The 21,786-nt window shown below is 38.6% G+C and overlaps 1 protein-coding gene across 2 annotated transcripts in view; it reads left to right on the forward strand.

Annotated features, from left to right (window-relative positions):
• The window catches only part of Cog5 (component of oligomeric golgi complex 5), a 334,097-nt gene that overhangs the window by 123,376 nt on the left and 188,935 nt on the right, over nucleotides 1-21,786 (forward strand). For both annotated transcript variants that reach the window (XR_009382819.1, XM_059279446.1), the window contains exon 7: nucleotides 2,134-2,264. Coding sequence is in view for 1 of the 2 variants with exons in the window: in XM_059279446.1 (XP_059135429.1) it covers nucleotides 2,134-2,264 (131 nt within the window). In the remaining variant the exon portion in view is untranslated. The remainder of the gene's footprint in view (nucleotides 1-2,133; nucleotides 2,265-21,786) is intronic.

A 21,786-nucleotide genomic window follows, 5' to 3' on the forward strand; every position in this document is an offset into this window, starting at 1 on the left:
CACACCTTTAATCCCAGCACTTGGGAGGCAGAGGCAGGTGGATCTCTGTGAGTTTGAGGCCAGCCTGGTCTACAGAGCAAGATCCAGGACAGCCAGTGTTGCTACACAGAGAAACCCTGTCTCGAAAAACCAAACCAAACCAAACCAACAACAAAACCCCCAAAAACCATACAAATAAAATTAAAAAAAATACATTTTATTTTTAAGCAAATACTTCATGTATAGTACTATTTTAAATTATGCTTTTATTTATCTATTGGGTGATGGTGTCGGTTTTCAGTTTTGTTCTCAATAATGCTATACTGAGTATTCCTGTACTTGTCCATTTACATACACACACACGCATATGTGACTCCAAATGGAATATTTTGGTCATAGAGATACTTGTTTGGAACATTATTATGATAATCTCAAATTGTTTTTCAAAGTATTTTTTGCTGATTTTTATTGTTCACATATATTGCAAATATGTGTGCACATTCACCAGCATATGTGTACATATGCATATAGACATACATATGTGTGTAAATTTTATAATTAACACTGTGATACTTTATGCGCAAATATATTCACCTTTTTAATTTTTTTTAAATTTTATAATTTAATTTAATTTTACATATCAGCCACGAATTCCCCTGTCCTCCCTCCTCCCACGCCCCCTTCCCATCTCCTCCAGGGCAAGGACTCCACTAGGGATTCAGCTCAGCCTGGTAGATTCAGTCTAGGCAGGTCCAGTCCCCTCCTCCCTTCACCCAGGCTGAGCAAAGTGTCCCTGCATAGGTCCCAGGTTCCAAACAGCCAGTTCATGCACTAAGGACAGGTCCCGGTCCCACTGCCTGGGGGCTTTTAATATTTTTTTTTAATCAATAGTTGCAGAATAACATTTATTTAAGTCCAGTTACTTTTAATAGGTTTTATGCCAGGAACTTCCTTTATTTCCTGGCCTCAAAAGTCAACTACCTCCTGCGAGGGCATTTTGTCAGTCAACTGCTTGTATCATCTCAAAGACCCAACCCTGCTGTCATATAAAATCTGCTTGCTTTTCAACCATTTTAAACCCCTATCCCCATTTATTAGGAGCCATCCTCCTTGACTTTTAAGATGAGATCTCTCACTGAGACCTGGGGCTTGTGCTTTCTGCTAGTCTTTTCTAGGGAGGGAGGGAGCTCTGGGGATCTTTCTGCCTTGCCTCTGCAGCACTGAGATTGCAAGCTGTGCCACCATGCCCAGTGTTGTATGTGAGTGCAGGGCTGTGACAGGAAGTCCTCCACTCTCCAAGCTCTCCTACCTGCCTCCTAAGCTTGCAATAATTCTTATTGTGAAAGTTTGTGTATAATAATTATTCCACATTTTTTCCATTTGGTAAAATAATGTTCTTCAAGTCAGTACAATCACATAAATGGCAAAATGCTAAGGTTTATTTGTGAATTATTAACTGTTGCTCTAAAAACATTTGTTTCTAATGCTTTGTTATCACAGAATGATTTTTGAAGCTGTAGGTAGAGCTTGAGAAATTTCTGTGACTATTAGTATATTTATTTAAATTAAAATAGAATCTGGGCCTGTTGCCCAGACATACAATCCCAGCATTTGGGAGGCAGAGGAAGGAGGCTTGTGAGTTTCAGGCCCACCCGGGCTACATAGTGAGTTCTAAGAAATACTGATCTGCACAGCAAAAGACTCTTTTGTGGAAAAAAGACACTCTTTAATTTGTTGACATTGCTTTGAACTTATAGTATTATTTTGTTGTTGTTGTTTTTCTTTTTTGTTTTTTGATTCAGGGTTTCTCTGTTGCCCTGGCTGTCCTGAACTCTGTAGCTCTGTAGACCAGGCTGGCTCCGAACTCAGAGATCTGCTTGCCTCTGCCTCCAGAGGGCTGGGATTAAAGGTGTGTGCCACCATTACCTGGCTGAACTTATAATATTTTCTGTCATTTCTTTATTTTACTTGGGACATTCAACTCCCGAGGTACATTATTAAATAGGAGATATTTGGGAGTTGTTATATTTTAGAATATAGGTTTGAAGAAGGAACTGTGTTCCTCAGCAAATCCATAGTGGTTTTGAAGAAGTTATACATGTTGTTTTGATTCTGTCATTTTTAATTGATATTGACTACTGTATTTTTTAATAGATTATCTTTCACAAGGAATAGATCTTTCTGGAATAGAAGTAATAGAAAATGATCTACTCTTTATTGCAAGAGCACGACTTGAAGTGGAAAATCAAGCTAAGCGTCTGCTGGAGCAGGGTGTGGAGACCCAGGTAAGAAATGGGAAGAATCTGTTGGGATATCAATGCACGTTTGATTTTGGATTTAAAAAGTAATAAGCTAAATTTTATTATGGAAGACCTGTGTTACAGAGTTCACATGTTTAAGCATGTCTAAGCACAGGGAAGGTTAACCATATCTTTATGTATTTAATTCTGAAATACACTTGAGGTTTCTACTATATGACATGTATAAAATACATTTTTATGTGCTGCTCTTCCAGAGGTCCTGAGTTTGACTCTCAGCACACACATGGTTTCTCAGAACCATCTGTTATTCCAGTTCTAGAGGATCTGATGCTTTCTTCTGACTTCTGTTGGTTCCAGTCACACATGTGGAGCACAGACTTACATATGCAGACAAAGCACCCAAACATGTAAAATAAAAATAAAATTTAAAAGGAAAATCTATTAATATCAGTCCTATTACTTTGAGTTTCTTCTACACAATATGGGCATATATCTACATACACAAATGCATACATGCATATACATATCTAAATTTAAATCAGAATCTGTATATGAGAGAAAACCTGGTATTTGTTTTTTGTGTCTGACTTATTTCACTAAATATTATGATCTCCAGTTCCATTCATTTTTCTGCAAATGTCATAATTTATTTCTTCGTAGATAAATAAAATTGAATTGTGTGTATGTACCACATTTTCTTTATCTATTTACCTGTTGATTGACATCTTGACTGGTTCCAAATCATGACAATTGTTAGCAGCAAATGTAATAAACATGGATGTGCAAGTATCTCTGTGGTACACCAAATCAGTATTCTTCAGGTATGTAGTAACCACAGTGATGTAGATGAATCAGATTATAGTTGTGTTTTTGCTTTTTTGTAGACCTCCACGCTGATTTCCACAGTGGCTGTGCTATTTTACTTTCCAATCTACAGAAAATGGATACTTTTGAAATCTGAGTAGTCCAAGAAAACTGCTATTAGCATTTCAAAAGTGCACCATCATAAGCCTTTCTGTTTTTGTAGTTCAGTGCTTCTTGGCACTTAGTGGTTTTTTTTTTTTTTTTTTTTTTTTTTTTTGGTTTTTCGGGACAGGGTTTCTCTGTGTAGCTTTGCGCCTTTCCTGGAACTCACTTGGTAGTCCAGGCTGGCCTCGAACTCACAGAGATCCGCCTGGCTCTGCCTCCCGAGTGCTGGGATTAAAGGCGTGCGCCATCACCGCCCGGCCGCACTTAGTGTTTTAAAACTTCATTGAATCCATTAAGTCATCTCTCTCTCTCTCTCTCTCTCTCTCTCTCTCTCTCTCTCTCTCTCTCTCTCTCTCTCACACACACACACACACACACACACACACACACACACACACACACACACGAGACAGAAAGAGACAGAGACAAACAGGGAAGAGAGCTAAGTTTCTTATCTGTAGGTTCTGTGGCTGCAGTAGGATCAACTGCTGATCAAACATTGAGAAAAAAATTGAGGAAGTTTCAAAACTCAAAATTTAACTTTCCACAACTTGGCCACTGTGCTATATCCATGTGTCTTAGTTTGGGTTTTTATTGCTGTGAAGAGACACTATGACCTCTTATAACGAAAACATTTAATTGAGGGTGGCTCACTTACAGTTTTAGAGGTTTACTCCATTATGATCATGAAGGGGAGCATGGCAGTGTGCAGGCAGCTAAGAGTGCTACATCTTGCAGGCAACAGGAAGGCAACTGGTTGTCACACTGAGTGAAACTTGAAAAGAGACCTCAAAACCCGCCCCCATACTTCCTCCAACAAAGCTACACCTCCTAATAGTGTCACTCCCTTTGGGGGCCATTTTCTTTCAAACCACCATATTATGCAAATGAAGTAATACATTGACATTTACTATTGTAGCTTTATACCATTTCATAGACCCTTAGCCTTGCCAGCACTCAGTGTTTCAGCATGGTTTGCTTTTATCTTTTCTGAGTGCTATAAAGCCATGAATGTGATGGTTGTATCTGTATTTCAACATATATAGATCCTCCCCATGGTTGTTTGCTGCACAGTGCAATATATCACCTCTATACATTGTATTAGGCATAGTAAGTTATATGAAGATAATGAGTATAGTGGAGGTTTGTGCATGTTAGCAAGTCCTACCTCACTTTATATACAAGGCATGGGCATCTTTAAATTTTTTTTTTTAAATTTTTATTTTGCAATACAATTAAGTTCTACATACAGGCACAGATTCCCTTGTTCTCCCCCCCTCCCGCCCCCCTCACATTCCCCCCAGCCCGCCCCCCATTCCAATCTCCTCCAGGGCAAAGCCTTCCCCACAGACTGAGATCAACCTGGTGGACTCAGTCCAGGTAGGTCCAGTCCCCTCCTCCCAGGCCGAGCCAAGGGACCCTGCATAGGCCCCAGGTTTCAAACAGCCGACTCATGCAATGAGCACAGGACCCGGTGCCACTGCCTGGATGCCTCCCAAACAGATCAGGCCAATCAACTGTCTCACCCACTCAGAGGGCCTGATCCAGTTGGTGACCCCTCAGCCATTGGTTCATATTTCATGTGTTTCCGTTCGTTTGGCTATTTGTCTCTGTGCTTTATCCGACCTTGTTCTCAACAATTCTCTCTCATATAAACCCTCCTCATTCTTGCTAATTGGACTCCCAGAGATCCACCTGGGGCCTAGTCATGGATCTCTGCATCCAGATCCCTCAGTAGTTGGATGAGGTTTCTAGCACGACAATTAGGGTGTTTGGCCATCCCATCACCAGAGTAGGTCAATTTGGACTGTCTCTCGACCATTGCCAGCAGTCTGTTGTGGGGGTATCTTTGTGGATTTCTGTGGGCCTCTCTAGCACTTTGTTTCTTCCTATTCTCATGTGGTCTTCATTTACCATGGTCTCCTATTCCTTGTTCTCCCTCTCTGTTGTTGATCCAGCTGGGATCTCCCACTCACCCAAGCTCTCTTTCCCTCGACCCTCGCCCTTCACTACCCCCACTCATGTCCAGGCTGTTCATGTAGATCTCATTCCATTTCTCTGTCATTGGGCGATCCCTGTGTCTTTCTTGGGGTCCTGTTTTCCAGGTAGCCTGCCTGGTGATGTGAGTAGCAGTCCAGTCATCCTTGTTCCACATCTAGTATCCTGTTATGAGTGAGTACATACCATGTTTGTCTTTCTGAGTCTGGGATACCTCACTCAGGATGATTTTTTTCTAGGTCCATCCATTTGTCTGCAAACCTCATGATGTCATTGTTTTTCTCTGCTGAGTAGTATTCCATTGTGTATATGTACCACATTTTGTTTATCCATTCTTCAGTTGAAGGGCATCTAGGTTGTTTCCATGTTCTGGCTATTACAAACAATGCTGATATGAACAAGCTGAACAAGTGCTCTTGTGGTGTGGTTGAGCATTCCTTGGGTATATGCCCAAGAGTGGTATAGCTGGATCTTGGGGGAGATGGATTCCCAATTTTCTAAGAAAGCGCCATATTGATTTCCAAAGTGGTTGTACAAGCTTGCATTCCCACCAGCAGTGGAGGAGAGTTCCCCTAGCTCCACATCCTCTCCAGCATAAGGTGTCTTCAGTGTTTTTGATCTTAGCCATTCTGACAGGCGTAAGGTGGTATCTCAGAGTTGTTTTGATTTACATTTCCCTGATGATTAGGGATGTTGAGCAATTCCTTAAATGTCTTTCAGCCATTTGAGTTTCCTCTGTTGAGAATTCTCTGTTTAGTTCTATAGCCCATCTCTTAATTGGACTGTTGGGCATTTTGATGTCTAATTTCTTGAGTTCCTTATATATTCTGGATATCAGTCCTCTGTCAGATGTGGGATTGGTGAAGATCTTTTCCCATTCTGTAGGCTGTCGCTTTGCTTTGTTGACTGTATCCTTTGCCCTACAAAAGCTTCTCAGTTTCAAGAGGTCCCATTGATTGATTGTTTCTCTCAGTGTCTGTGCTACTGGTGTTCTATTTAGAAAGTGGTCTCCTATGCCAATGCATTCAAGACTACTTCCTACTTTCTCTTCTAGCAGGTTCAGAGTAGCTGGATTTATGTTGAGGTCCTTGATCCACTTGGACTTAAGTTTTGTGCACGGTGATAGATATGGATCTATTTGCAGCCTTCTACATGTTGATATCCAGTTTTGCCAGCACCATTTGTTGAAGATGCTTTCTTTTTTCCATTGTGCACTTTTGGCTTCTTTGTCAAAAATTATTTGTTCATAGGTGTGCGGATTAATGTCAGGGTCTTCAATTCGATTCCATTGGTCCACATGTCGGTTTTTATGCCAGTACCAAGCTGTTTTTATTACTGTAGCTCTATAGTAGAGCTTGAAGTCAGGGATCGTGATGCCTCCAGAGGTTGTTTTATTGTACAGGATTCTTTTGGCTATCCTGGGTTTTTTGTTTTTCCATATGAAGTTGAGTATTATTCTTTCCAGGTCTGTGAAGAATTGTGTTGGTATTTTGATGGGGATTGCATTGAATCTGTAGATTGCTTTTGATAAGATTGCCATTTTTATTATGTTAGTTCTGCCTATCCATGAGCATGGGAGATCTTTCCATTTTCTGACATTTTCTTCAATTTCTTTTTTCAGGGACTTAAAGTTCTTGTCATATAGGTCCTTCACTTGCTTGGTTAGTGTTACCCCAAGGTATTTTATGTCATTTGTGGCTATAGTAAAGGGTGATGTATCTCTGATTTCCTTCTCCGCTTTTTTGTCCATTGTATATAGGAGGGCTACTGATTTTTTTGAGTTGATCTTGTATCCTGCTATGTTGCTGAAGGTGTTTATAAGTTGTATCAGTTCCTTGGTGGAATCTTTGGGGTTGCTCAAGTATACTATCATGTCATCTGCAAATAGGGAAAGCTTGACTCCTTCCTTTCCAATTTGTATCCCCTTAATCTCCTTATGTTGTCTTATTGCTCTGGCTAGAACTTCAAGTACTATATTGAATAAGTATGGGGAGAGCGGACAGCCTTGCCTCGTTCCTGATTTTAGTGGAATTGCTTTGAGTTTCTCTCCATTTAATTTGATGTTGGCTGTTGGCTTGCTGTAAATTGCCTTTATTATGTTTAGGTCTGTTCCCTGTATTCCTGATCGCTCCAAGACCTTTATCATGAAGGGGTGTTGGATTTTGTCAAATGCCTTTTCAGCATCTAGTGAGATGATCATGTGTTTTTTTTCTTTGAGTTTGTTTATATGGTGTATCACATTGACAGACTTTCGTATGTTGAACCATCCTTGCATCCCTGGAATGAATCCTACTTGATCATGGTGGATAATTGTTTTGATGTGTTCTTGGAGTCTGTTTGCCAGTATTTTATTGAGTATTTTTGCATCAATGTTCATGAGGGAGATCGGTCTGTAGTTCTCTTTCTTTGTTGTATCCTTGTTTGGTTTGGGAATCAGGGTAATTGTAGCCTCATAGAAGGAGTTTGGTAATGTTCCTTCTGTTTCTATTGTATGGAACAATTTAGAGAGTATTGGTATTAACTCTTCTTTGAAGATCTGGTAGAATTCTGCACTGAAACCATCTGGTCCTGGGCTTTTTTTGGTTGGGAGACTTTTAATGACTGTTTCTATTTCCTTAGGGGTTATTGGACTATTTAAATAGTTTATCTGGTCTTGATTTAATTTAGGTATGTGGTAACTATCCAGAAAATTATCCATTTCTTTTAGGTTTTCCAGTTTTGTGGAATAGAGGTTTTTGAAGTATGACCTGATGATTCTCTGGATTTCCTCAATGTCTGTTGTTATGTCCCCCTTTTCATTTCTGATTTTGTTGATTTGGATGCTCTCTCTCTGTCTTTTGGTTAGTTTGGATAAGGGCTTGTCTATCTTGTTGATTTTCTCAAAGAACCAACTCTTTGTTTCATTAATTTTTTGTATTGTTCTCTTTGTTTCTATTTTATTGATTTCAGCTCTCACTTTGATAATTTCCTGGCATCTATTTTTCCTGGGAGACTTTGCTTCTTCCTGTTCTAGAACTTTCAGGTGTACTGTTAAGTCACTAGTGTGGGATTTCTCCAGCTTATTTATGTGGGCGTTTAGTGCTATGAATTTCCCTCTTAGTACTGCTTTCATAGTGTCCCATAGGTTTGGATATGTGGTGTCTTCATTTTCGTTGATCTCTAGGAAGTCTTTAATTTCTTTCTTTATTTCTTCCTTAACCCATTGGTGATTCAGGTGGGTATTGTTCAGTTTCCATGAGATTGTAGGTTTTCTGTAGTTTTTGTTGTTGTTGAAATCCAACTTTAGACCATGGTGGTCTGATAGAACACAGGAGGTTATTCCAATTGTTTTGTATCTGTTTAGATTTGTTTTGTGACCAAGTATGTGGTCGATTTTAGAGAAGGTTCCATGGGGTGCTGAGAAGAAGGTATATTCTTTTTTGTTAGGATGGAATGTTCTGTAGATGTCGATTAAGTCCATTTGAGTCATGACATCAGTTAAGTCCTTTATTTCTCTGTTAAGTTTCGATTTGGGGGATCTGTCCAGTGGTGAAAGTGGGGTGTTGAGGTCTCCCACTATTAATGTGTGGGGTTTTATATGTGATTTAAGCTTTAATAATGTTTCTTTTACATATGTGGGTGCCCTTGTGTTTGGGGCATAAATGTTCAGAATTGAGACTTCATCTTGGTGGATCTTTCCTGTGATGAGTATGTAATGCCCTTCTTGATCTCTTTTGATTGATTTTAGTTTGAAGTCTATTTTGCTGGATATCAGGATGGCTACACCCGCTTGTTTCTTAAGACCGTTTGATTGGAAAGTCTTTTCCCAGCCTTTTATTTTCAGGTAGTGTCTATCTTTGACTTTGAGATGTGTTTCTTGTATGCAGCAGAAAGATGGGTCCTGCTTTCGTATCCATTCTGTAAGCCTATGTCTTTTTATAGGTGAATTAAGTCCATTGATATTGAGGGATATTAATGTCCAGTGATTGTTCATTCCTGTTATTTTTTGGTGGTGATGTGTGTGTACTTTTCTTCGTTGGGGTTTACTGCTGTGGCTTTATCTATTGCCTGTGTTTTCGAGGGTGTATCTGACTTCCTTAGGTTGGAATTTTCCTTCTAGTGCTTTCTGTAGGGCTGGGTTTGTGGATAAATATTGTTTAAATCTGGCTTTGTCATGGAATGTCTTGTTCACTCCATCTATGATGATTGAAAGTTTTGCTGGGTATATTAGTCTAGGCTGACATCCATGGTCTCTTAGTGTCTGCATTACATCTGTCCAGGACCTTCTGGCTTTCAAAGTCTCCATTGAGAAATCGGGTGTTATTCTGATAGGTTTGCCTTTATATGTCACTTGGCCTTTTTCCTTTGCTGCTCTTAATATTCTTTCTTTATTCTGTACGTTTAATTGTTTAATTATTATGTGGCGAGGAGACTTTTTTTGGGGGTCTAGTCTGTTTGGTGTTCTATAGGCTTCCTGTATCTTCATAGGCATTTCCTTCTTTAAGTTGGGAAAGTTTTCTTCTATGATCTTGTTGAATATATTTTCTGTGCCCTTGAGTTGGTATTCTTCTCCTTCTTCTACCCCTATTATTCGTAGGTTTGGTCTTTTCATGGTGTCCCAAATTTCTTGGACATTTTGGTTCATGACTTTGTTGACTTTAGTGTTTTCTTTGACTGATGAATCTATTTCTTCTATTGTATCTTCAACGCTAGAGATTCTCTCTTCCATCTCTTGCATTCTGTTGATTATACTTGCATCTGAAGTTCCCAATCGTTTTCTCAGATTTTCTATTTCCAGCATTCCCTCTGTTTGTGTCTTCTTCATTTTTTCTATTTCCCTTTTCAGGTCTTGGACTGTTTCCTTCATTTGTTTCATTGATTTTTCTTGATTTTCTTTCAGTATTTTATTGTTCTCTTCCAGGACTTTTTTGATTTCTTCTAATTTGTTTGCCCTTTCCTCTAGTTGTTTACAGCGTTCTTTACATTTTTTTGTCTTTTCCTCTACATGAGCCTCTAGCTTCTTCATGATGACATTCATAAGGCTATTTTCTTCTGCTTCTTCCAATTTCTGATGTTCAGGTCTAGGTGTTGGAGGAGGGCTAGGGCCTGGTGATGGTGTATTGCTATTCATTTTGTTGTATGTGTTTCTGCCTTGACGTCTGCCCATCTCCTTGTGGTTCGTTCTTGGCCTTATCCACACACTTGGTTCAGACAGAGCTGACAGATTCAGGAAGTCTCTCTCTCTTGTCCAGATGGGAGCTCTCTTGTCCAAATTGGAAGTCCGGGGCAGGATGGGAGCTCTTGTTCAGAAGGGAAGTCCGGGGGAGGATGGGTGCTCTCCTCTCTCTCTCTCTCTCTCTCTCTCTCTCTCTCTCTCTCTCTCTCTCTTTCTCTTTCTCTCTCTGTCTCTCTCTCTCTGTGTCTCTCTCTCTCTCTCTCTCTCTCTCTCTCTCTCTCTCTCCTCCAGATGGGAAATCCAGGGCAAGATGGGAGCTGGGGGCGAGCCTCTAAGTCTCAAGAAGAGGCTTGGGGCTTGGGTGGATGGGCGTGGGGTTAGGGCGTGGAGACTGCAGGGTCTGCCAGGGGTCTTGGAGAAGGGGATCCTTCCCAGTGGGGCTTGAAGGGAACTTGCCCAGTGACCAGAACCTGGGGCCAAGTTGGACAGGTCTTCCCAAGTGGCTGGTGCCCAGGTATGGGGTTGGGGGCAAGTTAGGGGACTCACCTGTGCTTCAGAAGGGAAGTCTGGGGCAAGATCCATCTTTAAATTTTTGTTGGGAACTTGTAGAGAAGGAAGAAGTACCCAGTGGATGCTGAGGTATATCTATATGTCTGTGTATGTAATGAGTCTTTCTCTGTCCCTCCAGCCAGCTCCTAAATAATGACACGGAGACTTATATTAATTGTGAAAGCTTGGCCTTTAGCTTAGGCTTATCTCAACTAGCTCTTATAACTTAACCCATTTATATTAATCTACGTTCTGCCACTTGGCTTTTACTTCTTTATGATTCTGTGTGTCCCACTCATTCTGCATCTCCTTGGTGTCCCCTGAACCTTGGTTCATCTCCTACTTCCTCACTTTCTGCTCGCAAGTCCCACCTATAACTCCTGTTTCGCTATTGGGCATTTAGCTCTTTTTTAAACCAATCAGAAGGCACTTGGCAAAGATATATCTTCACAGTGTACAAAAAGATTATTCCACATGTGTATATCTTCAGTTTTTGTAACTCTTAATATTTTGCTATAGAAGAATTGAGACATAAACTAAATAATTTTAGAAGAGTAATAAATGTCAAGGATTGTAAAATTGAAGTACTGTTTTCAATAGGCATAGGTGTTTTAACATTTTGTAAAGGAATGTGTATTTAAGAAATTCTATGCTTAACAGTAGTATTTTTCTAGGGTAATAAACTATTTTTGATATTGCTCAATTGTATGTATATATTTTAATAGTTACATAATTTTATTTTGCTTCAGTTTTGTTATTTATTTATTTATTTATTTATTTATTTATTTATTTGTTTGTTTGTTTGTTTTCTTCAAGACAGGGCTTCTCTGTGTATCCCTGGCTGTCCTGGAACTTTGTAGACCAGGCTGGCTTCAAACATTAAAGATGTGCACCACCATTGCCCAGCCTGCTTCAGTTTTTGAATTCATATAAAATTAAAGAGGAACTAACAACATTGAGAAACTTCTCTTCCTTAAATATTGATAGTTTTATTATGTCCATAATGTGTAAAGTTAATCAAAAGAGCTTGAACTAGATAGTTCTTGTTTTGTAGCCAAACCCTGTGTTTAGTCAATGAAATTTAGTTAAAAAAAAAAAAAAAGATAAAGAAAAATGTGCATAGAGCTCAGTGGTGATTGCTTGGCTAACATATTTGATTCCTAGGTTTGATCCTCAGCAACACACATACTCATCTACATGTGGACACCTGTGTGTGTTCGTGTGAAATTATCTGCATGAATCTCAGAAATACAGAAGTCAGGGACTTTGGTTTTGTTTTGTTTCAGAGTGGTTCCACAGAGGGTGGGCACTGCTCACTGAACGCAGTGCTGTCTCTGCAGGCCTATGTGGATCATGGTGTCACAGCTGATTGACGTTGGCTAGTAATACCAAATTTACTTGTCTTGTTTAGATTTATATTAAGTATCCTTCTGACTATAATTTGATTGCTGTCTCTGTGTTTGAGCTGTGATAAGAAAACTATAAACTGCATGACTTGCAAGCAACAGAATTTTAGGAGGTTGAGAAATCAAAAATGGGAGTGCTAGCAACTGGATGTTTGGTAAGGTCTAACTTCCTGTTCTTCGGATAGTCTCTTCTCTGTATATGGTGGAAGGAGCAAATGTGCGCCTAGGATTCTGTAATAAGGACCTGGGTGTCCTGTAATGTGTTCTGACTTCATCACCTCTCAGATACCCCTGTTCCTAATACTGTCACCTTAAATGCCAGGATTTCAACATGAATTTGGAGAGACATATAGTATTTAGACCAACTCAGCTTTTTAGATAATTTTTCTAAAGAGATCACTAATGTTGGCATTCTGCTTCAGTTCACTGAGTTTACTGTAAACTGATGCTTGTGTTTATAAAATCATGTATTTCTGGATTTAGTTACATGTCTGTCCTCCTCAGACCTGGCTCTCTGTGTTAATCTCACAAAGTCTGCTTTCAGGCTTGGCAGAATTGATGGAATTAAGGCCTTGATCAATAGGGTCATTGTTAGGAAGCAGGGTATCTTAGTGCAGCTACTTCCTGTTCTTGGAGAGAAGCAGACAAAGTTGTCATCCACTGTACCAGTATACGGTTTAGGAGTTGGAAATGAAACTAACCCTTATTGGATGGGTGGGCTCTGCTAGGCTCTGTTTTAGTTATCTCAGTCACAGTAACAAACCTGTGAGGAGATGATGTATAGTGAAGGAGACAGACATGGTAAAGTGAGCAAACTAAGGTTTCCACAGCTGTCAAGGCGCAGCAAAGTTGCTGTCTGGAGCTTATTTCATGTTTCTTTAATAAGACCACCATGTTCATTTTGATTTTGTTATGAAAGCATACTAAAATTGACTTTTTACTTTGCTGACTAGTTCCTATGGGAAAGGAAACTTATATAGCACAAGTATTTCTTTAGGAAGTCCCCAGGCTGTGACTAACTCCTAATGTAACCCTCATTCCCTCAGTATTTCTTCAGAGATTTTACTCACTGACCAGCTTAGTTTTCCAAGTTCTGAATTACTACTTCAGATTTTCCATTCTCGCTAACTTTCCCCTCTGTCTCAGTTATTGTTCTATTGCTGTGAAGAAACACCATAACACAGCAACTTTTATCAAAGAAAACATTTAGGTGAGGGCTTGCTTACAGTTTCAGAGGTTAATCTATTCTCATCATGGCAGGAAACATGACATCAGTCAGGCTATCATACTTGAACAGTAGCTGAGAACTACATCCTGATCTGCAGACAGGTGGGGAAAGGGAGGGAAAGAGGCCCAGTCCCCCCTCCTCCCGGCTCCCTCTTCTTATTTCATTATTTCCACTCTTGTGCCTTTGTTGCCTCTCATTTACTAAATCCTTCTCCTCAGTACTCAGACATGCATCCTTTGTGCCTCTCTCCCATTTTCTCTACTTTTCAGTCTTTCTTCTAGTTTTCCAGCCCTATCTTCCTCTCTTCACCAAGGCCTTTATGCTGTCTCTCTGCCTGAGTGCTTTCTCCCTTTTTTATTAGAACACAATATGCAGTTTTCATCTATTGCATCCTCAAATCACCAAAACAGTTACCTGTATAACTAAGCTTTGTTTTAAGTAGGGACTAAAAGAGTAGTAGTACTTCAGTACTGAAGTGCTGCTGCAGTCATGTTAGTATATTAAGGATTTTATAGATTTAAAACCTGAATAGATATTCAGTAAACAAGTAACTTTTGAAAACTTGTAATACATTATAGCTTCTTTTCTCTTGCTATGCCAAATACCTGACAAAAAACAAATTAAGGATACAAGGCTCATTCTGCTTCATGGTTTGTGTATGTGGTTCCTCATGGCAATGGGAGTATAAGGGGCTGCATCCAGTCACAAAGAGACACAGATAATGCAAGAGTGACCCTAGCTCATTGGATAATGCTGTCCACAATCGGGGTGTCTCTTCGCTCCTCATTTACAACTCTTTGTATGTCCTATAATTACACCTCTACTGTCCTCATAGATGTACCCAGAGGTGTTGTGTCTTAGGCAATTCTAAATCTAATCAAGTTGACTGAAAATTAACTGTCACATTTACCATTACTTGTATTTGGTAGTCAATTTGAAGTTACTTTCAAGAAAGTGCTTACCTTTTTATTTAATATGTAGTTGAGAACCACAATTTCAGTATCAGTGCTGTCTTTATCAGTTGTGACCTCTGTCATCGTTTAAGATTACCAGAAAATTTCTACCTTTGTTGTTTTCAAGGATTTAGATGATTACGCTATAGGGAGATAAGTCAAATCATATTCTCTCTCTCTCTCTCTCTCTCTCTCTGTGTGTGTGTGTGTGTGTGTGTGTGTGTGTGCGCGCGCGTCTGTTATTGCATAATGCAATCAACTTAAACAGTTACTGTCTCACCACTTCATTGTATCCAACCTTAAATAATACTAGTCACCTTGACTCAGCTATAACATTCAGATATGTTGTGGTCATTTTTTTTTAATAGTTGTTATGCTGTAGAGGAGTTGAGACCTTGAGGAAATGGTTAAGTGTTGTGGATAGAGTCCTTATCAATGGGATTAGTGCTCCCCTGTCCCTTATCCCACCCCTCACTTCATGCTTTTGCATCCTCTACCTTCATGAAGAGCATTCTGTTATCCTATCTCCCCCAGCATACACTTCATGGAGAACTCTCTCTTACCTTGCCCTTTACTTCATGGAGATTGCTCTCTTATCCCACCCCTGACTTCTTGGAGAGCAATTTCTTATTTCAACCTTCACTGCATGGAGAGTGCTCTCTTATCTGTTCTGACTGCATGGAGAGTTTACGCTTATGCCTTTTGTCACATATGATTATAGTAAAAAGACATACTTGTATGAATAGAAGGTGTGCCCTCACCACATGTCTCATCTGCTGCTCCTTCATTTAGATCAGCAGTTCTCAACCTATGGATTCACAACCCCTTTGGGGGTTGAATGCTCCTTTCACAGGGGTCACCTAAGAGCATCAGAAAATATAGACATTTACATTATGATTCATAACAGTAGAAAAATTACAGTTATGAAGTAGCAACAAAAATAATTTTATGTTTGGGGAATGGTCACCATAACATGAGGAACTATATTAAAAGGTCAAAGCATTAGGAAGGTTGAAAACCACTGATTTAGACCTTCCAGCCAACAGAACTGCTGGAAATAAACTTCTATTGTCCATAAGCTGCCCAGTTTCTCTCTCCCTCCCTTTATCTATCTATGTATCAATCCATCCATCCATCTGTCTGTCTGTCTGTCTAATAGCAATAGGAAGAAACTAAGACAATAGCCATTTCTTTATTGTCTGAAATACCTGTTTAACAAAAAGTGCAAGTTATTTTTTTAGTAAATATAGGTGACCAATTTGATCTTTTTGTTTTTCCCTAGTCAGTTGTTCATGTGTAGGTTAGGATAGTTTGGTAGCATTACTACATCCCTACTACTGTATTACACCATTTCTATTTTCAAAGTCATAAATCATGTAGGTACAAATAAATATGTTATTTCTCTCTAAATAAAAAACAGAAATATATATAAATAAGCTTATAATGTCAACAGTTTTATTTAACATGAATAAGCCTTATAGTAATGGCTTATCATTTCTATATACAAGCAATTTATAGTGCTTTCACTGACACTTGACAAATTTTTGGGAAGGACTGGCCCATTTTCTGGGGAAGTGTAATAGATCCCAATATTAGGGCAAAACTATAGATGTCTCTGTTTCAGGCATGGGGCAAGATCTGCCAGCCATCTTTAGTACTTTGCTCTTTGTTGTTGACCCTAAGAATCTTTCAGTGATGGGGGATAAGGAGAGAAAATAGCATTTAAGCAGGCTCCATTACTTCAAGCTTTAACTAGCTTTCAAAAATAGGTGATGGAGATTTTGATTTGGATGAGTTCCTGCATCACCATAGATACCAGTCCCCCACAGGAAAATGATGACATTTTAATTAGCAGGAAGGGTTTAACTTGTGAATTCTAAGCTTTCCCAGTAAACAAGCACAGAGCTTATGGAGACTCTGGGCGGAGGAAGCAGATGTTCTTGTCTTCAGAGGTCATCAGGAAGGATTCATCATCTGCATTTAGTTCTTTCAGAAGTTAGTACCTGGCCATGATCCCAAGTGACCACCCTGAAGAGCCATATACTTGCCTTATCTTCAAGGCAGGAACCTCCTGGGTTAAGTCTGGGGTCCAGGTGTTCATCAGTTGCCAAACAGAAGTGCTCCGAGAATGTCTTCCAGACAGGTTTTTGAAAATGGCAGTGTAGGACTGCAGGCCATCAGAAAAATGTCAGCAGAGTGCACAGTGTGCATTTAGTCGGTTTACTTGTGATTGAAAATTTTGATTTTTGAGTTGAATGGAGTCTGTGTAAGTTAACCACTTTCTTTAGCTTTTAAAATAAATTCCTGGAAATGTTAAACATAGTAATGATATACCTCATTAAGCAACTTTTGTTGTTGTTGTTAAATTTTTTCTTCTCTTAAATGGGGCCTAATAAACATCAACAGTAGCCACTATCAGTTGCTTGTCAAGCTCAAAGGCATTTTAGAGAAGCTTTCTTGTATTTCCTGACTAGAATTCATCCTATTTGGGCTTACCCTATAAGAAGCTGCAGAACAGATCTCACCATTTGAGTCTATAGAAGTGTGTTTTGCATATTTGATCCAATGTTGCTTTTGCCACTTAACCAAGTTCTGGTATCTTTTCCTTTTCATCTCATCTTTAAAGAGACATCGGTTCCAAATGTTTATGGGCTACATAGTCAGATCATGACAATACCCATTTAAATCTCTTTTAAAACAATTTTTTTGTGAAAGGGACTCACTAAGTAGCTTTGGCTGACTTGATATTTGCTGTATAGATCAGGCTGGTCTGGAACTCAGAGATCTGGCTGCCTCAGCGTCCCAAGGACTGAAATAATCATTCTTGTATGTGCTGAGAATTTCTTACTCTTTTAGTAATTTTGAAGTCCAACAGATTGTTTTAACTAATAGTTTCCCTACTATACTATGAATATTCTTGGTGTTTCTTGATGTTCCTTTAAAAAATTCTTTGCTCCCATCTTCCTCTTCCCATTCCTAGTCTTGGTGACCAGTATTCTATTCCATTCTGAGAGTTGACTTTTCAGTTTATGCAAATGAATGAGCCCATGTATGTAGAAATTGGTTTTCTCTGTTTGGCTTGTTTAACATTATGACTTGCATTTTGAGTCACATTGCTGCCAGTGGCATTCCATTCTTTTTTATGGCTAAGTAGTATTTTACACTGTAATATTTGCCACATTTTATTTATTCATTGCTGATTGGCACCTAAATTGTTTTCAACATTTTTGATATTGGGAATAGTATTGCAATACATGGAATTGCACATATTCTTTTGTGTAGTGATTTTATTGTCTTTGAATATATACCTGGGAGTGCAATCACTAAATCATATAGTAGTTCTGTTCTTAGGATTTTTCTTTTTGCTTTGTATTAATCTTATGTTGCATTTGTATGTGTGGCATGAGGCCACTGGGTATCCTTTTACTCTCTCTGCCTTATTTTTAAGAATATGGTCTCATTGAACATAGCCCTGGGCTAGTGGTCTCCAAGCCCCAGCATTTTTCTTCATAAGCTTGGGTTATATGTGAGTGTGGCCAGCTGTACCTAGCTTTTTACTTTGGTGCCAGCATCTGAACCTGGGTCTTCAAGCTAATATAGCAAGTGCTGTTACCACTGTATATCTTTCTAGCCCACAGTTTTGATTTCTTTTGAGAAACACTCTTTCTATGAAGTCTAGGCTAGCCTTGAACTCACTGTGTAGCCCACACTGAACTCAAAGTTTCAGTGATCCTCCTGTCCTAGCCTCATGAGTCCTGAGATTATAGGTGTGCACTGCTAAGCCTGACTTTGATTTTAGTTTTAGCATGCGTATGTGTATTCATGCATTTACACATGTGTACAGATGCATGTGTATGCCTGTGGAGGTCAAATTTCAGTGCAATGTCTGGTGTCTTCCTTGACCACACTACATTTTTTTTTTTTTTTTTTAGCATAATCTCATAAGGAACATGGAGCTCACAGATTCATCGAGGATGGCTGGCCAGCAAACCCCAGGGATCCTTTTCTCTCTACCAGTCTAGTGCTGGGATTGCAGGTGCACCACCACACCTAGCTTTTATGTTAGTGCTATGAACTAAACTCAGGGCTTGTGCAGCCTGTTCAGTACTGAAACATCTCAGCAGCCCATTTTTAGTTTTGTACTGTTGTCTGTAGTGATTGAACTAAGGTATCCTCTCACCGACATTATTTAAGTCCCCTCCTTCACACCTTCACTAGCATTTATTTTTACCTTGATGATCACCATTGTAACTGGGATGAGAGGGTATCAAATTGTGGTTTTAAACTGCTTTTTTCCAATGAGTAATAAGACTGAGCATTCTTTCATATGCTTGGCCATGCATCTGTCATTAAGAAATGTCTACTTCGGTTTTAGCCTGTTTTTAATTGGATTATTTGATAGTTTTGGTGATTGTCTTTGAATTGCATATATATATATATTCTAGGTGCTGATCTGTTGTCAGGTGGCCCTGTGTAGATTGTCTCTTAACTCTGTTGTTTCCTTTGCTATGAAGAGGCTTCATTGTTTGATATAAATCAATTGTCTTTTTTTACTTTTGTTACCTGTACCTCTGAGGGCCCATGGCAGTGGGGAGGGCATTGCCTGTATTGATGTTTTGAAATTTTTCCCCTGTGTTTTCTTCTAATAGTTTCAGGTTTTATGTGAGAAGGGATCTAGTTCCATTCTTCTGTGCACACATTGAACACAGGCACACACATACACACACACACACACACACACACACACACACACAGCTTTGACACAATCTATTAAAGAGACCTTTTTATTGGCAACTTTGTCAAAAACCAATTTGGTGTAGGACTGTGGATTAGTTTCTCATTTGCTACTCTGTTGATCTGTGTGTTTTTGTGACAGTGCCATGCTGTTTTGGTTAGTATAGTTTCATAGTATGTTTGAAGTCACACATTGTGATGCCTCTATGTCTTCAAAATTACTTTAAGTCTTTTGTGGGCCCATATGAATTTTAGAATTGCTTTTTCTATTCTTATGAAAACTCACTGGTATTTTGATAGATTGGTAGTATAATCATTTTAACATTTTACTTATCCATAAATACAGAATGTCTGAATCCCAATATCTCTCTCTCTCTCTCTCTCTCTCTCTCTCTCTCTCTCTTTCTCTTTCTCTGTGTGTGTGTGTGTGTGTACATGTCCTGCATAATTTCTTTCATCACTGTTTTATTGTGGCAATGCAATATTATGAAAATATCTCTTATATTTTAAGAGACTGCAACTTTTTGCTGTACCTCATAGTCAGAGTTAATAATGATCATGAAGTCACTTAAGAATCACTATTCTTATACCCAGCCCGTTTATTTAACCTGCGTTTGAGAGAACTATGTAACAACTTGCAACAAATCTACTTGCATTAGATTTTCCATGTAGTCAGCTTTTACAACCTAAGGTAACGCATAGCTGCAAGCTTAAGTCATATAGTCTTCCATGCCTCTGACTCAGAACTGTGCAGGCATATGCTGGAAATAGTGAATATAGAAGTTTAATTTCTCAAAATCTACCATTAAGATTGAAAGCATATTGGTTGATAAGCAATGATGTTTGTTATACTGCCTTTACACAGACACAGATTCAGACTTGTGTGACACAAACAGGAGACAGAAGACAAAAGGAGCCTGAGGTAGAAAATGTATGTCCGTATTCTCTTGGTTAAATGACCCCAAAGGGAAGTGCTTTTATTTCTTTCCTTAATGCAACACTGATTCATTATTGTTGACTCGGGCTTAATCACTAATGCATATAATATGTACATTTTATAATATCTACTTTGAGATTTTTCGTTTCTGTGGTTAAATTATTTCATTAAATAATTTAATTAAATTTAAATAATTTAGTAATTATTCATAATTTTAAAGTTAAATAATTTCATTTTGGTAGCTTTTATGAGATTATTTTCTTATTTCATTCCAAGTTCCTTATTAATGCATAAAAATACATTTTGTATCAGAGTTTTATTTTTTGCAAACTTACTGATTGACTTACCAGTTCTAACATTACTGGATTCATAAAATGTATTTGGCAGAATTCATCCCATTTCAATTCTTTAATGGAATATTTAGGGTTTTTAGGAATTTTTAAAAACATGCTATTTGCAAACAGAAAACTTAGTTTCTTATTTCCTATTTGGATACCCTTTATTTCTTTCTCTTGACTAGTTTTGGCCAGGTATATCAAATGAGAATGATGAAAGTTGTTACCTTTCTCCTTCTGACTTCAGAGGGAATGTTTTTAGTCTCTCTAGTTAGCATAATTCTGGCTGGTATTCATGTATACAGCCTTTAGAATTTTGAGATATCATCCTTCTATACTTAACTTGGTGAGAGTTTGCATGCTTAAGGAATGTTCAGTCTTATCACCTCTTTTTTGTTCTTTCTGTTGACTGAGATGATCATGTGATTTTTGTTCTTCATCTTATTAAGATGTTTTATCTTATTTTCATATGTTGAACTATGCTTGTGTCCCTGGAATACATCCACCTTCATCATGGTGCATATCTTTGCCATATACTGTTGAATTTAGTTTGCTAATATTCATTAAAAAATTGTATATCATGGTATGCTGGTTAGTGTGAATTGTCAACCTGATCATCAAGAACCACCTGGGAGTTTGGCCCCTGTACATGCATGCCAGTGCCACATGTTCTTGATTGCCTTGAGTTGGGAAGACTGACTTTCTCTAGGTGCCAACCCACGACCGGGCTCCTGAACAATACAATGAAAAAAAGGAATTGAGCAGCAGCACGGATTCACCTCTCTCTTGCAGTTAAAGCTTCGGTAACTGGCTGCTTCATGCTGTTGTCTTGACTTTCCTTCCACGATAGACTGTACCTTGAACTGTGAGGCAGAATAAATCCTTTCTCCATTAATTTGCTATTATCTGGGTATTTTATCACAGCAGCCTGAAAAGAAACTAAGATTTATCCTCCTTCCTTCCTTCCTTCCTTCCTTCCTTCCTTCCTTCCTTCCTTCCTTCCTTCCTTCCTTCCTTCCTTCCACATTGCTGTATCTGGCTATATTAGCATTGCTAGGTTCATAAAACAAGTTACACAGAATTCTTTCCACTTCATTTCTTTAAAATAGTTTAAGAAGAATTGAAATTACTTTTCTTTATTTTGGAGAATTCATCAGTAGAAGCATTGCATTCTGTACTTTTCTTAGATGACTTCAAATTGCTATCTGAATCTTATTATTTATTATTTATTTTCTATTTCTACATGATTCCATTTCAGTAAGTTATATGTGTTTAGGAATTG

The sequence above is a fragment of the Peromyscus eremicus genome, chromosome 14 (assembly GCF_949786415.1).
Source record: "Peromyscus eremicus chromosome 14, PerEre_H2_v1, whole genome shotgun sequence".
Taxonomy (NCBI): domain Eukaryota; kingdom Metazoa; phylum Chordata; class Mammalia; order Rodentia; family Cricetidae; genus Peromyscus; species Peromyscus eremicus.